Genomic DNA, 17,998 nt, shown 5'->3' on the forward strand with positions numbered 1-17,998 from the left:
CTTTATTTGGGGTTCTTTAATGCCTCTACTTCCCTTCCAACCCACCTACCCTAGATAGGAGAGAAAAGGGATTAATGAGGACAGGAGACGTAGACCTTTTTAGACTCAATTCCTTTGGTGGATTCCATTCTTTGCCATCAGGATTATAGCACACACAATCATTAAACAGCAAACCAGTAATTCAGCAAAAACAACTGCAATGGTAGCAGCCACAAATCCAGTTCCCTTTTCTTTCTCTCTCCTCCAGCACAGCAAGATGCCCAAAGGTAAGAGGGCCAAGGGGAAGAAGGTGGCCCCAGCCCCTGCCATCATGAAGAAACAGGAGGCCAGAAAAGTGCTCAATTCTTTGTTTGAGAAAAGGCCCAAGAACTTCAGCATTGGGCAGGACATGCAGCCCCAAAGAGATCTCACTCGCTTCATTAAATGGCCCCACTACATCAGGCTGCAGCAGCAAAGGCTCAAAGTACCTCCTGCCATTAACCAGCTCACCCAGGCCCTGGACTGGCAAACAGCTACCCAGTGGCCTAAGCTTGCCCACAGGTACAGGCCAGAGACAAAGCAGGAGAAGAAGCAAAGGCTGCTGGCCTGTGCTAAGAAAGCTGCTGGCAAAGGGGGCATCCCAACTAAGAGATCAACGGTCCTTCGAGCAGGGGTCAATACAGCCACCACCTTGGTGGAGAACAAGAAAGCTCAGCTGGTGGTGATTGCCCATGACGTAGACCCCATTGAGCTGGTGGTCTTCCTGCCTGCCCTGTGTCGAAAGATGGGGGTCCCCTACTGCAGCATCAAGTGAAAGGCCAGGCTGGGACGGCTGGTCCACAGGAAGACTTGCACTACTGCTGCCTTCACACAGGTTAACTCAGAAGACAAGGGTGTTCTGGCTAAGTTGGTGGAAGCTAGTAAGGACCAATTATAGCAACAGACAGAGTGAGATCCACGGCCACTGGGGAGGCAATATCCTGGGTCCAAAATCTGTGGCTCCCATTGTCAAGCTGGAAAATGCAAAGGTTAAAGAACTCGATGTCAAACTGGATTAAATGTACACTGCTAAGGTTTCTGTACATAAATATAATCTCATACAACAGCCAAGCGTTGTGAAGCAATGAAAAAAAATCAAAAGGCAAGTTTCTGGCTTTGGGCTCATATATATCTCCTCTCAGAGGAAGTTTATCATCTGTGAAAGACCATGCCCCTCACATGAGGCAGTTTCTCTTCTAGCAGACAAACACCACGTGCTCTCTCACAAGTCTGTTTCACACCCCACACTTGGGATAAAAAAAAACATGTTTACATCCACTGCATGTCTGACAGTATGTATTACATCCACTACATGTCTGACTGTCTGTCTCTGACGTTTGTAATTTTTACAAACTCCTCTAGCATAACTTGCACCTGGAACTGGTGGTGTACTCATGGGAAACTTGCATAGGAGTCATGGCACATTCTCTAGTAGTACTTGCCTGATGTACTTTCCCTTTTCCCCGTGCTGTTCTATTTTTCTTTTGACAGACAACCTCTGCTCCAAATTCAGCAGGGACTGATCACAGGTTGTGGCCTTGGGTAGATAAGCAGGCTTCCCCATTATTCATTGCTTTGACCATGGTAATTAGTTCAGGGATAAGTGTCTGACCTCAAAGAGGTCAACAAACTTAATAACAACCTGGCATTAGATTTCATCCTGAGGCCTCCTAGCTTGCAGATAGCTGCCATCTCACTCACAAGACCCTTACATGGTATTATAGTATTTAAGGGTGAAAGAGAACAAATAAGAGATCTGTGGCATGCCACTTCTTCTTCTTCTTTTTTTTTTTTTTTAGTGTTTTCATAAACACAATCATTTTATTACTTTTGTGTTTCATATATGCATACAATGTATTGTCATCATATTCTTTACTTTTCCCCTTAACTCCTCCCAGATTCTCTACCTCCTTGCAAGTATGTGTTTTTTAAAAATAGCCTGTAAAGTCTAATGTGTGCCACTCATTTATTTTCTCATGAGAATGGGGCCATTCACTGGAATGTGTTGACTGACCCACCAGGGAATAGGTCCTTCAATACCCTTACTTTCCCTACCCCAGATATCATCAAAGGACAACAACTCCTAAACTACAGATAGGAACTCTGTAACCTCTCCCAACTTCATACTGATATGTTGGCTAGTTTGATCTTGTGTAGGTGTTATGCAGGCAACCATGGCTACTGTGAGTTCATGAATGCAGTGGTTTTGTCATGTGCAGAAGACAACATTTTGGTCTGATTCTTTCTAACTTCTGGCTCTTATAACATTCTGTCCCCTTTTCCCCCCATTTTCTATCCCCTCTTTTATAGCATTCTCTGAGCCTTGAAGGAAAGGGGGCATGAGAGTGCTAAATCAATTGTGATTGAACATTCTGCAGGCTATGTGACTTTTTTTTTTTATTAATTACTTTTTTGATTCACTTTACAGTCTGATTGAGGCCCCCCTTCCTCTCTCTCTCACCCTCAGACCCCCTCCCCCACACCCCCACCCCTCTCTTCAGAGATAGGGAGGCCCCCAACATGAGTACCAAGCCATCCTGGTACATCAAGTTTCAGCAAGCCTACCCACATCCTTTCCCATTGAGTCCAGATGAGGTATCCCAGCTATGTGAAAGGGATCCAAAGGCAGGCAACAGAGTCAGAGACAGCACTCACTCTAATTGTTAGGGAACCCACGTGAAGAAAAAGCTGTAAAACTGCTACATATGCGTAGGAGGCCTAGGTCTAGCCCATGCATGCTGTTTGGTTGGTGGTTCAGTCTCTGGGAGCCCACATGGGCCCAGGTTAATGTACTTTCTAGGTCTTCTTGTGGTGTCCTTGGTCCCTCCTGCTCCCTCAATACTTCCCCTCACCCTTCCACAAGACTCCCTGGTATCCATTTGTTGTTTGGCTTTTTGTCTCTGTTCTGTTTCCATCAGCTACTGGATGAAGCCTCTCAGAAGACAGTTATCCTAGGTTCCTGTCTGCAAGAATAGCTATGTGGTAGTTTATCAGAAAACTGGGAACAGTTCTACCTCAAGACCCAGCTATTCCACTCTTGGGCATATAGCCAAAAGACGCTCTTTAGTAGTACAAGGACATTTGCTCAAATGTGCTCACAGCAGCTTTATTTGTAATAGCCAGAATCTGGAAACAACTTAGATGTTCCGCAACCAAACAATGGATAAAGAAACCGTGGTACATTTACACAATGGAATACTACTCAGCTATTAAAAACAAGGACATCATGAAATTTTCAGGTAAATGGAACTAGAAAATATTATCCTGAGTGAGGTAACGCAGACCCAGAAATACACATGTTATGTACTCACTTATAAGTGGATATTAGTCATAAAGTACAGGATAATCATGCTGTAATCCACAGATCCAAAGAAGATAAGTAACAAGGAGGCCCAAGGGAGGATGCCTGAATCTCACTCAGAAGGGGAAATAGATTAGTCATCTGAAGTAGAAGGAAAGAGGGAACAGGACAAAAGAGGGATAAAGAGGGAAAGGGAGATCGGGAGTGGTGGAGGGGAAGGCTGGGAGAGAGAATGAAAATTAATGGGGGACATCTTTGGGACGTGGGAGGCTTCCAGGAGTCTATGGGAGTGACCCTAGCTGAGACTTCTACCTGCAGGGATATGGTGCCTGAAAAGGCCACCTCCTGTAGCCAGGTGGGACTTCTAGTGGAGGGAGGGGATACCAATTCACTCATAAAACCTTCAACCCCAAATTTGTCCTGCTTATAAAAAGTGTAGGGAATAAAGATGGAGCAGAGATTGAGGGAATGGCTGACTAATGGCGGGTCCAATTTGAGACCCACTCCATGGAAGAGAGGCATCTCCTGACACTATTAATTACTTTTTATAAGAATACTAACCTTACATTATTAGGACCTCATCTTCATGACCTTCATAGGCTAGTGCATTTTTTTTTACTAGACCCAAGTTTATTGCTCGTGTGATATAAGGAAGTGACTATATACACGTTAGATGGCTTTTCCAAGCTTGTTTATTGCTAATGAGTAAAAAGAGGGTGACTGTCACTGGGGATCATGCATGTAAATTAACCAGCATGGGTCTTGACACAGTAAATGATAAATGGTATGTGAACAAAGGGATAAATTGCAATTGCAGAATGCAGTCCCTTTTTGTCTTGAAATGTTCACTTTGTACTTAAGTGTATCTAATTTTGGATCATTTCATGCATTTATTAGACTATTCTATTTCTCTCTCTTATTTAGTTCTCCAGTGTTCAAATGTAATTACATGGGAAGGACAGTTGGGCCCAAATGAGATAAAATAATTTAGACAAGATTTGATGATAGTATTCCCTATAATTCTTTTTAAAATCTGTTGCTGAAAAAAATAGCAGGCCAAAGTGGAAGTCTAACAGAAACTGTGTAATTAGCAATTATTTAAATGGATTACATTTCCCAGAAACTTTCTGTAATGGAACAAACAGTGGCCTGCCTGTTAAAATTATACTCTTCATGTTGAAAATCAGGGCCAGATATATAAAGGAGTTCTTACTGGCTTATGTTGTTAAAGCAGGGCCTGGTTCAGAGTCAAGGTTGTACCTAACATTATATGCAATTTCTAGAAATACAATTCTCCTTCAGACTCCTGAATTGCTGATGTGAGCTGGGAAAGACACATGATGCTTATTATGTTATTTTAAATCAGGATTATAATTATAAATTAAATTTAAAAAAATCTTTAAAATGTTATATCTCTCTGTTTCTTGAGTCTCAAAGCCTTGGAAGCTAAGACAGAAAAGCACACAGACACACACACACACACACACACACACACACAAACACACTATAAGAGCGAGGATACATTTAAAGAGAAAGTTAAATCATTTCTTCTCGAGACTTGATACCCTATGAGCATATACAGGGGGAAGAGGTCCCCTTCAGTCACAGTCATAGGGGAGGGGAGTAAGGGGAAAATGGGAGGGAAGGAGGAACGGGAGGATACAAGGGATGGGATAACAATTGAGATGTAATATGAGTAAATTAATAAAATATATTTTAAAAAATCATCTCTTCTCCCATATTCACCCTTTTCTGAAATAATTAATATTATCCATGCGCTTTTTTCCAAACTTGTTATTTTTAATATACTCATTCTGTATGTATGGAAGTTTTGCCTACATGTATGTGTACGTGCAGCCATGTGTATGCCTACTGCTGGAATTGGCAGAATGAGATCTGAATCCCTGGGACTGGCACTAATAGATAGTGCTGGGATTTGAACTTGGGTCCTTTGGAAGTGTAGCCAATGCTCTTAAATGAATAGCCATGTCTCCAGCCCATTAAAAAAATAATTATACCTATCAATCTGCATTTGATTTTGTTGTTATTGCTGTCAGCTTCGCCTAGTTCCCTTCCAGCTCAGGACTGTAGCTCACACTCACTGTTCAGACACAAGCACTGTATTTTAAGAGAAGCATCATTTCTTAGGTAAAGATGCATCCCTGAAGCTGCTTCAGCCTTTTATTATAATTTTTTGATTATCAAAAAGAATATGCCAATTAACATGGACACGTTACTACATTTACAAAATCATAAGATGAGATTTCTTCAATGCTTAACCACTGCAGGGTAATTTCAGACCACTGCCATATCCTTCCAAGAGACGAGAAGACATGAATGACCTGTATGGAAGCCTTGGTGACAACAAGAAAAGACAGTGCAAATCAAAGGCAAGTTATTTATGTTAAAATTGCTCCAATTCACTTTTGCACTTTGGGGCTTACCTACTTAACCTTCATAAGTCATTTCCTCTAGATCTGCCAAAAGAGACAGAAAGTGCTCATACATTTGAAGGTCTTCTTGTCTTTCTCAAAGTGTGGTCCCTAGAAACACACCAAGAGAGTACACGTGTGATTTCACTTACAGATTCCATTGCCCTTCCTCCCAAGAGATTTTCACTCAAGGTACTCAGTAGAGCCCATGTCATTTCATTACTCATCAGAAATTCCCAAATGATGAGAATCCCTGACTAAAACCTGTTATTCACGACACAGAGCTGGGTAGTTGTGAAGATGACTTAAAAAGAAATCCTCTCCTTCTACCATATGAGTCCTCGGCATCAAATCAGGAAGTGCTATGCTTTTCAGTAAGCACCTGTACTCGCTAAGCCGTCCTCTCCACCTCTTCTTTTCCTACTTTTGACAGGACTATGGACACGGTGCTTCTTTACCTGAGAAAGCAGTTGCATAATGAATGCTGAGTATGTGGGGTTGGGTTGTCAGGGCACACTGGGTGTGGCAGGACTCATCTCTACTTAGATTGACATGTATAAATAAAGTAATTTTGGTTTTTGTAGTATGATCTCCAAATACTTATGAGCTCATCAGTTAGTTCAAATATTAAACACACACACACACACACACACACATACACACACACACACTAAAGAAACCTCACTATCTTGGCAGAACATCTAAAGACTATACAGCCACCAGGGTACAATCTGAGCTGCAGTATCTTTATTTCTAGGTGAAGTCATCTTGACTCCAAGCCTTTACTATGGCTCACCAGTTGGAGACCTTTGGTCAGAATCACGGCTAGCCTGTGAACTGATGCCAGGCTTTGCAATCTTCCTTGGTTGACGAGAGCTCTAAATTTCCTTCCAGAAGTCGTCTCACCTGGAAGACAGTTAGCGTATCACCAAGGTTAATGCCCTCCTTGTGTTTGCTATAAAATACACGTGCTTTCTATTATTGCAGACAGTCTTGCAGGGACCCCCCGGCATCGATAAGTGCTTTCTCTTAACTTAAAAGAGTATTTTCATAGCTTTTCCAGGAATGTTTTCATGTCTTTAATGGAACTATAATCAATTTTCTTATTTGATCTTCAATCATATAATTATTGTTGATTGAAAACAATGGCTCATGCACATTTACTAGTGGCCCCAGAATAAAACATCTTTTTAAAGTTTGAAAACATTTTACAGCAGAAGACACACACACACACCAAACCAAACCAAACAAATGAAACAAACAAACAAACAAAAAATCCAAAAACAAACAAAACACAAAACAGAAAAATGCCACTTGTTTATTTGAAGTGTAAAATACAATGTTTGGACAGGAATCCTAAGTGATAAATCACTATAATAAAATATTTCTTAAAATATTGATCATTCTGACAATCTAAAAGCGCATTTAAGTTGTTTAGGCTTCTTCTTGAAACTAGAACTGAAGAAATTTCAGATTTCATAAAAAGCATTTTTTAAAAAACAGTATTTTATATTTCCCATGAACATCTATTTATAAAACTAGGATGTTGAGTGGAAATTTCCAATCAATTCCACTTTATTACTCAGGCTTGACACTTATGTCCTCTGGTTGGGGCTCATGGACTCTGCACAGAGTAGGCATTGTATTGAATATTTTCCATTCTTTAATGTATAGTGTCATAAATAAGGAACAAGTTGCCTTTAGAGATCAGCCTGGGAGTCAGCAGTGTGAAAAGCATGGCACATTGACACTCAGAAGCAATTCTCCAGAGAACACTGCTGCAGTCCATGCTCAGATGGAAGCGGAAACAGGACCGTGAATTAAAATTTCAAAAACTGCAACACTGTTTACAACATGGGATTCTTGATTAGACTGTGACACAGCAACATTATTGGGAAACTAGTGAAAGAAAACCAAAGTTTTGAGCTAAGTTGACATTAATATTCCAGTGCAGCTTTCTTGGCATTGACAAAGGCATCCAAGGAATGCGACGTGTAAGAGGAAAAGAGATAAGACACATGTGGGAGTTCCACTTGTTTAACTTTTCTGTAAGTGTAAAATCATCCCTAAACTGACGGTATGTTTTTAACTTAATGTGTGCCTGTAAAGCATCCAACACAGTAGGGCCAGCTCCTAAAGTGAACGTGTCATTAAGTGCCTTTTCTCTTATGGGTATATGAACGTGGTTTACGTCTCTAAATGTTCTCTTCAATTGATAATCGTGCACTCAGAATGTAAAAGGACTAAACCAAGTGTGGCATATGAGTTTGCAACCAGGCCTACATGCCTGTGACTCCAGCACTCAGAAGATGAGCAAGAGCATAGTGAGTCTGAAGTCAGCCCACACTGCACCATGGCAGGACTGTCCTTAAATGTTCTCAAGTATTTAAACATTCTGTTTAAAACATTTAGAACTTCAGTCAGTGCAGTAGCACTCACTCATGATCCCAGAAACCTGAGGTGGTATGATCAAGAGATCAAGGCTAGCCTCAGGTACATAACAAGTTTAAGACCATCCTGGGCTCCATGAGAAACTGTGACAAGCAAAACAAAAAACAAAATATATATATTACATGTATGTAATGTATGTGTAATATAAATGTATGTGTAATATCTAACACACATGTAATGAATATAATATAATAAGCATATAACTATTGGGTATGTATGTTATGTATATGTATATAATACACATGTGGTATTATATTACATATATTAAACTACATTTTATATATGCAATATATATTGTACATAATATATTATACAAATATACGTACAATATACAATGCATGTTATATATAAATATATTATATATACGCATATTCTTCTCCTTAACACTATATTTAAGAAGACAAATATTTCCTTAGTTAAATGTGGAAAATTTAGAACTTAAGTTCTTGTATGCTTTTGCAGTATTTAGATGTCCATTTATACCTCTGATGCACCGCCAATGCCTCAACCCCAGGAGCAAACATGTCCACATTCTACCTTGACATCACTGTGAATCTCTAAGGCCAGTTCTCACAACAGGAAACTTTTAGAAAGGGGGTGATGGCATTGCGTGAACATGGCAGAAACAAACTCCTTCCTGGGGATGGAAAGGATCGTCATGTGGAGGAAGCCTGGGATGAGCTCACCCACAGAGCTACACTAGGTGCTTAGACGCCCTGGGTCCACAAGGAAAGTGTACACAGCTACCAGTATCCTTCACAACTCCACTGCAGAGACGTGAAGAACGCCTAACTATGGAGGAAGTGGAGAGCTAGGCAAGTGTAACTTTTTACTGTTCTATACAAAAATCAACAGAGGCCATTTGCCTTGAAGGTTCCAGAAAATTTAATGTATACAGAAAACACTGCATTAATGAACAGTACTGGCTGTGGGCTGTGAATTCTGCAGATGAGAAGAAAGCCAACGCTGTGGCCAGGGGCACAGAAATGGGATATCAGCCATCATTTTTCTCTCTTGGGTTTTAAACTCCCACGTTCTTGGCACTGTTCCAGGATTCATTGTTCAGAGAAGCCATGAAAGGCACGTCAGATTCTAATTTCGTGGTACACTTAATTTGTCACCATAAAGAGCAAAGTGAGCCAGAGTCAGCAGGAGCAATTTTAGTGAAACTAAAGTATCAAAACCCAATGTCAAGACCTTGGGCAACATTTCATCCTCTCTATCCTAGCTTCATCCCAAGGTATAATCAGCCATTTTAAGCAATTTGGGTTTATCAGAATAAGCAGATGTATGATCTATGAGACAGTCATTGAACAACTACGATCTGGTGATTTGTCACCTGATGTCAGATCTCACAAGATGGGTGTTCAAACATTTAGATTCATTTAAAGGGTTTTGGAACCAATAATAATAATAATAATAATAATAATAATAATAGTAATAATAATAGTAATAGCAGTAGTAGTAGTAAAACAAGTAAAATGAATGCAACATGCACGATAGGTCTTAGAATAAATTAGAGCTGGCTGAAGAGATGGCTCAGTGGTTAAGAGAACTGGCTGCTCTTGAAAAGGATCTGAGTTCAATTCCCAGAACCCATTTGACAATTCACAACTGTCTGTAACTCAAGTTTCAGTGGATCTGATTTCCTCACACAAACATGCAGGCCAAACACCAATGCACATAAAAGTAATTTTTTTTAAAGGAAAAGAAATTAGAATCTTGAGGCACATTGCCCGTATATAAAAAACACTAGGACACACTTTTGTTATTATGCCTACTGAGATAATAATTAAACAAAAAAGCCATGGCTTAAAAAAAAGAGTATGTCAGTTAAGTAGTTGTGTTTATATTTATAATATTTCCTGAATTTGGAATTTGACATAAGCAATTGTACAGGAAATTGGGGTTATTTTAGCAGTAATTGGTGGCAAGTTTTTTGGTTACAAACTAATTTACACATATATTTTACAAAAACCTATAGGGAAAGGAAAATGGGAAAATATCAATGAACATTTTTAGTTAATCATATTGTTAGTTATACATTTATGATGAATAAAACTGAGATGGCTTACAAGAAAGCCATGCATTTGAACATGAATGTACTTAGAAACACTAGCTACATGCTAAATTTTACAGTTTTTTTAAACATAGGTCAGCTACAAATAATAATAAGTTGAAATGGCTACATATTCAAGCAATGGTAGTTGAAAATTATATTTAGCATCAAATCACCTTTTAGATGAGTTTAGGTTTCCTACCTCTATTTCACAGCACTCAGCACAGTCCCTCATTGCATGCATGAAATTACAGCTGCTTCATGGTCTAACTTTTGTCTTGTCTTTTCCGTTCAATTTCTAACTCCAGGAGGACTGGACTATGATTTCTTCCTGGGAACTCTAAAGAATAATTACGGCAACATTTGGAAGGCAGTCATTCTTAGTAAAGACACACTGAACACAAACGAGACGATGGAAGGGCTACTCAAACTAGAGCTCCAACTCAGTCAGCTGTCTGCTCATAGGCTTCGAGTTTACAGTGGCCTTTCCATCTTTGGATGGGTCTCTTTTTGAGAGGGAAATAAATGTATCCTGTAATAGGTCCAGTTTCGCCTATTGGACTATAAACTCTAATTATTATCATCAAGTCCGTTGAGAAACTGTCCCCGAACCTGAAGTCCATGCTGAGAAACACAACAGCTATGAACTGTGTGGATACTCAGCCCAGGAGGTTTGTCTAGTGTGTCTGGGCTACTGCATTTTCTATGTTAAGTAATATAATTGATTTAAATACTCTCATATGGGCAGCAACGAGTGTTTGGACATCAGGAGTTCAAAATAAACAATTGAACACACCATGAAGAAATAGTAATTAATAATATATACCCAAGAGAAATAGAAAATTATGTGCTAATACATTCATTTTATTGGTCTTTAGGGCAATATGGATTTATTACATATTTAACTATATACACACATGCATATATATGTATTAATTAAATTCCTCAGTTAATGGAAACCATTATCATAATGCCAATAGTTTGAAAATGTATAAAAGCAAAAGTTAATTCATTCAGTTTGATAGTTACATAAAAACTCATTGAAAATAAACATCGGTTCTGTTGACAAATGAAAAACTTACCTGAAGATTTAAGCCTTTCATTGTATTTTTGAAGAAAACACCACTTTCGTGCAAAGATATCTACTTTTGAGATAATCTAGTGGTCCCTTAGAATAAAGTGTGTCGTAGTGCACTGGGAAATATGGGCACACAAACCAGCAGTCAGGGCAGCACCATTTGGCAACATTCTCAAAAGCACTGAAGTAGGCATCAGACTGTAATGGGAAGTGAAGATTCAAACTGCAGAGCGAGGCTTAAAGCAGCCACACCCCTAGGGGGCTGCAAGTCTTTAAAACAACAGGCATTTCAAGGGAATTCTGAAATATGTACTATTTAGGATTAAAATTGTTTGGTTCTGTTATTCCTAAATCTTAAATAACAAAACTGAAAGCTGGAGTGTACTCACTTTACATGCTTTTGGTGTTTCTGACATGGATGAAATAATATCTCTCTACATGAAACTACTTTGGCTGCCTTCTGATTTCAAAATGAGTTTATCATTAGGGAAATTGAAAATCACAGTGGACAAATAATCTCTTAATGCCTTTGCTGGCTAACAAGTAACTCCGCAAAGCAATCCAATTTCTAAATAGCACACAAATCCTGGAAGACAGTGAGCCAGTGCATCTGTTCCTTCTGTATTTAGACTGTATACGAACATCTTTTATTTGAGTTGGGGAAGCCAATCCCGAGGGTGATTTGTGGGTAGAGTAATTTTGCATTAGTGACAAAATATTACTTATAATTTCTCACATGTGTGCTTTGCAATATTTACATGTTTTTGGATTCATTTATTTTGTGTATGAATGTTTTGCCTGCATATATGCATTGTACCATGTGCATGACAGGATGGAAAAGGGCATCAGATCCCCTGGAACTGGAGTAACAGATGGTTGTGAACCAACATGTGGGTGTTAGGAACTTAATTGGGTCTTCTGTAAGAGTAATAAGTCCTCTTAGCCACTGAGCCATCTTAACAGCCCCACATTGTAATATTTTTAAAAAGTAAGCTGTGGCCTATTTCTTTTTCTTTGTCTTAAGAGAAGACAAGTTCGATGTTTTTTTTAATTTTTAATTTTTTGAGGGGAGGTATGGACAAGTTCTCACTATGTGGCCCTGGTTGGCCTTGAACTCACTGTGTAGACATTTTTAGCCTTAAACTCTACTTGCCTCTGTCTTTCCAGTGCTGAGATTAAAGGTGTTTATCACCATGTCCAGCTGCTTTCAATTTTTTCTCTTGCATTTTCTTCTAGATACATTTTAGTTTACATTTAATATAACACAATTCTGTAAAACATTGCTTGAGAAGAGGTACAAAGACAGATATATGCTTAAAAGTCCACAGCACAGGAAGAGTGTATCTCTATGCATAAGCATGCCCATGTACCAGATCAACTGCCTTGCTTGTTCTCCACTCTGGGAAATACATGAAAGTGATTTAAATAATTAAAGTGGTTTTGCTTTATTTTAATCTTAGTTTAGCTCAGTAAGTGTTAAATGAACATGTAGGACTGGATAAGGGTCCTTGCCTGAATCTGGAATTGTAAACATGATATGAAAGTGAGCCTATGAGTATATAGAACTGTACTAGCTTTCATTGCTATAACAAAATACCAAAGCAAGTTACCTATCCAGATAAAAGGATTATTTTGGCTCACAGTTTGGGAGTTCCTAGGTATGACCACAAAGCAAAACGCATGAACAGTGACCAGGGTTCTATGACCCTGCAAGGGCACACTCCAAGTTATCCAAAGACTTTATACTTTATACTTCTTACAGGCTCAGCCACCTGTTGACAGAATCATAGTGGGTACTTGGTAACAGGCCTGTGAACAACAGTCAAGCCCATCCTATCATGGAATGTGATGGATGATGTTCTTACTCCTCAGGAGTGGTTGGTGTGAGAGCAGCACATCAGGAAAGGCTTTTCACAGGACTTGAGGTCCATTAGGCTGGAGACTATGATGGTATTAAGTAAAGACTGCTTCACACAGAGGAGGCATGGATGCATTGAACAACTCCCTGCCTGAAGCACTGGGGCAAAGAATGATCAAAGTGGCAATCTTTTATGTAATCATACCTTAAATTAAAAAAATTCCTCTCTCACATATTGCATCCCAACTTCAGTTTCCCCTCCCTCTTCTTCCCACAGTCTCTCCCCCTAACTCTCCTCTCCCCCAAGACCACCGCTCCCCTACTGTGCCTCCCTTCACAAAAGAGCAGGTGTCCCAGGGACATCAAACAAGTATGTAATAACAAGCTACAATAAGACCAGGCACATATCATCACATCAAGGCTGGATAAAACAACCTAGTAAGAGAAGAAGGGTCCCATATGAAGGCAAAAGAGACAGGTTGGGATTTCGCTGTTAGGAATCCCAAAAGAACACCAAGCTATCCAGTGCAATGGAAACTCTGTGGATTCTATGAAAGTAACCATAGCAAAACTTGTAATGGGGCACAGCAAGCCTGAACTGACCATATTCTACAACCAGGCAAGACCCAACTAGGTGGAGGGATTGGGTCACCAACCCAGGCAAAATAGAAATGGTACATTGCTTTACCTACCTCCTCTAAAGCACACTGGAGGGAAAAAATCCTCAAGAAACAGAAGCCAGAGCATGGACCTGCTTGACTGAAATATTCACCTGTTGTGAAGCAGCCTCTTATTTCACAGCTGGGATTAAGACAAAACATAAGGTTTTTAAAGAACCCCAAACTCTCACTATGGTGTGTCCTCCGCTAATTAGGGACTAATTGATTCCTGAGCTCTGTTAAAAGCTGTGACAACTTTCTCTGCTTCCTGTCTGCTGCAGTACCTGGGATCATACCTGTGACAGGGCCACTTTCCTTTGTCTCAATGGAACAAATCCTAGTGGACCATTTCCCAGCGCTGTGTGATTTATGTGAATGTGATTGGAAGTCTTCCCAGCTGAGGATGTCTCTATTTAGTTTAGAACATGGAGCCTTTGCTTAGGTGTCCTAAAACAAAACAAAACAAAACCAAAACCAGCCAAAAACCAAACAACAACAACAACAAACCAGTAGCTTGCATTTGTGTTTCTGCTTCTAACTGTGGACAGAACATTATAGCTTCTGAGGAACAGGATGTTTCTTTTTCTATACCCAGTGAGAAGGCTCGAGGGGCATTAAAATGTAAATAAAACAGAAACTTACTTAAGACGTCATGATGTAATTTACCTGCCATTCTTCTCTTTCAGAGGACAAGCTAAGTTTTCATTCTCACAAAGTGTCAAGAGTGTTCACGCCCTCCCTTTCTCACGAGCATATTTGGAATGCTTTCACTACCAGGCAGAGGACAGATAACATCACATATTTTATGCCCTTCTGGGTCTAACGCAAAGGGTTTTAAGTTAAGTGCACTAAAGTGCATTGTGGAAAGTATTGTGGAGATGTAATAAAAACAAAGTGATCCAAATGTGGAGGCAGAACAATAAATACTGAGGATAGCATGGAAAAGTGTTGACAGCAAGAGAAGGGGAAGTTAGCCTTTTTGGAACAGTAACTAGGAAACAGTATCCAGATGGAGGTAGCAATGATTAAAATTTTCTGCGTAGTTAAAAAAATTCTTGTTAGATAGAATGTAGCAGGATTATGCCGGTGGGGTAGCCAGGGGAAACGTTGTAGGGAATATGAATGTCACACTTAAGGCTTTCACATATTTTTCTCATATGAAGAAAGTAGATTTAAATCATAGGTCATCTGTCTGTCTATTTATCTATCTATCCATCCATCCACCTATTATCTATGTACCCATCCATTTGTTCATGTGTATGATATGAAAGCATAAGTGAAACTTTATTGGGGAGGAAAGGGTCTAAAGACTCGGAAAGAGCTGGAAGAAGAAGGAAAAAGACACGTTAACAGGAGAGGTTAAAACAAACGCCTGAGAATAGAAGGCAGAATCTGCAAAGATAAAACCCCTCCAAATGTAAATACTTATATTTCTCAAGGGGTACTGAGTTTGTGAAAGTCAAGTAGATAAGAGGAAAAAAATCCAGAAAGGAAGATGTGTTTATGACATCAGGCAGGTCTTGAGTATTTGTTAAAAAGGAAAGACTCTCTACAGAGATATATAGTTACAGTCACTTTTAATTATGTAGGAATAAAATAATTTCACAGATAAAATTTCAATTTTTTCCTCTACATCATTTTAGGGAGGAAACATGGTTTTGTACACAACATTTCTACAGTTCGAAATTTTGAAATACTAGATATACATGTTGTCCGGTGAAGGGACTATAGTTAACAAGTTTCACTTTGAAATAAAAAAGAGTGCAGACATGGCCACAATTAGATAATTGTGAAGATGGTAATTTTATGTTGCATGTACTGCTTACTTAATTTATATTTTCTGAAGCAACAGAATGCTCACAGTATACTTCATTCCTTTACGTGTTTAATAAACTATGAGGGAGGCTGAATGCAACTTAAAAGAAAGACAAAGAAAGAGAGAAAGGAAGAGATACGGCATGTCATGCTTTCTCCTGTGTAATCTAAACACACATACACATGTATGCACACACAATGTGTGACGCAAAAGCAAAATAAAGGAGGTTTTTCTATTTTAGGGAGGAACAATCAGTGAGAGAAAAATCACAGTGATTATGTAAGAACAGAAATGTCATAATTAAACCAATGTTTTGTACACTAACATTTTAAAAGCACCTTTGGGGCTTCCATGTAAGGAAGTGGGATGTCAGCAGTCAGGCAGTACTAGGAGTCAGCTGCCAAAACCCGTGAAAGAGTAGTTGGGATCGCCTGCATTTAGACACTAGCATGGGATTAGAACCGAGTAGCAGTCAAGAGAAATGGATCAAGCAAAACGAATCTGATTTAATGTTTGATGGGAGAATTCTAGAAAGATTTTTGTGTTAGGGAGGAAATCTCCTTTTACAGAAGGAAGAGAAGGGGGGTAGGATTGACAGGAATGTTCCACCTTAAACATGCTTGCCTTAGAACTCTAGTCCTATGCTTCCTGAAGCAATCCTCCCTTTAGCAAGGACATTAAAGAGCCTTATTCTTTAGAACTTAGTAACCTCTCTGGTTTCATTGCCACAGTAAGTATTTGGATTAGTAAACTTCCAAACCCATGTTGCTGCCACGCTGTTTTATGATTATATAGTGGTTATTTCTAGTGTTTACTTTTGTAATATTTAGATTTTTATATGCAAGAATTTTTAATAATAGATCTCTCTCTTTCATACTAGTTGGTAGGTGTGAAATAGGTATAATCTAGTTAAGAAACCTGAGTAATAGCACATGTCTAATAAGAAACCAAATTAGAATTCAAGATATATCAGCTTCACTCTTGAAACTGTCGCTTCTAATCTTTATTTATGGAACATTTACACTGTCCCCTCTAGATGGTTCTAGTCCCTTTTTGAAGCAGCTGATTTCATACTTAACTCCTCATCTACTTACTCTGGCTTCTGTAAGTACAAGAAAAAGTATCAGTGGTGAGCTTCAAAGGGATTTTTTTCAGTTGTTTTGATTTCTCAGATTCTTCAACCAGTTGGTCACTTCCCAGGCCTTGGAGTGATGTCTTTTTGGTCTTATGTGATGACACAGGCTTTGTGCTTCCTCAGCCTTCTTTGTCATTTGCCCTTCTCTATAGGTTCTTCTGTTAGAGTTCGTTAGCACTCAGGACTTGTTTTCTCATTCTTCTTTATCAAACTTCCTATGGTAAGTGATCTTCATGGATTGGTTCAGTTTCTATTTCCATGTTAATGAATTTTAAATCTGTAAGGAATTATCATGTGTGTGTGTGTGTGCGCGCTATGATCCTTCCTGACTAGTATATTCAAATATCTAAACAGTTTGCTAAATTCAGGATATTCAAATTATTATCTGAAGGTCCTCTCCTCCTTCAAATACTGTTTTTTTAGTGAGCCTTAGAATGACTTTACACCAAATAAACTAGATGCACACACAACTCATCAAACAAAGAACACTAGAAGCATAGCAATGGTTTGCATTAGACTTACTTACCTTCTGAAGGCCAGAAAAAACTTACTGCAGAGAAACTAGAAGTTGATCCTATAGAGTGGAACTTATGGGACCTTCTCACAGGATTTGGGCATGTACATGGTAATAGGAATATTCAAAGTTAAAACGTCCTCTTCTGGAGAAGATGTTATGAAGAACCTGAGAAGATCCAAAACAGAATCCTAATCTATAAATCCCATCACCAAGCAGATTGGCAGTGGGGTGAGAGCACTTTCAGATGAGAAGTAGCACTCTATCCTGCTAATAAAAGGAGAGAACGAGAATGGGTTTTCTGTTTTTATCAATTAGCTCACTTAGGAGCCTTTCTGAAATTAAAGCAAAAATTCATCATACCAGAAATTCAAAATGCATTTATATATGTGTCTTAGCTAAGGTCTCTGTTACTGCAATGAATAACCATGACCAAAAAGCAAGTTCGGAAGGAAAGGGTTTATTCAGCTTATACTGCCACATTGCTGTTCATCATCAAAGAAATCAAGACAGAAACTCAAACAGGGCAAGAACCTGGAGGCAGGAGCTGATGCAGAGGACATGAAGGAGTGTTGCTTACTAGCTTGCTCAGCCTGCTTTCTTATAGGACCCAGGCCCACAAGCCCAGGAATCACCCACAATGGGCTAACACCCCTCCCAACTGTTGAACACTAAAA

General features: G+C 39.2%; 1 protein-coding gene across 1 annotated transcript; it reads left to right on the top strand.

Annotated features, from left to right (window-relative positions):
* The first annotated feature begins 256 nt into the window (after positions 1 to 256).
* On the top strand, positions 257 to 828 carry LOC127183541 (60S ribosomal protein L7a-like). Its single transcript, XM_051139626.1, has one exon. The coding sequence runs from the start codon at positions 257 to 259 to the stop codon at positions 791 to 793; it is 537 nt and encodes a 178-aa protein (XP_050995583.1). The 3' UTR covers positions 794 to 828.
* Positions 829 to 17,998: the final 17,170 nt, after the last annotated feature.

Source organism: Acomys russatus, chromosome 31, assembly GCF_903995435.1.
Source record: "Acomys russatus chromosome 31, mAcoRus1.1, whole genome shotgun sequence".
Taxonomy (NCBI): Eukaryota; Metazoa; Chordata; class Mammalia; order Rodentia; family Muridae; genus Acomys; species Acomys russatus.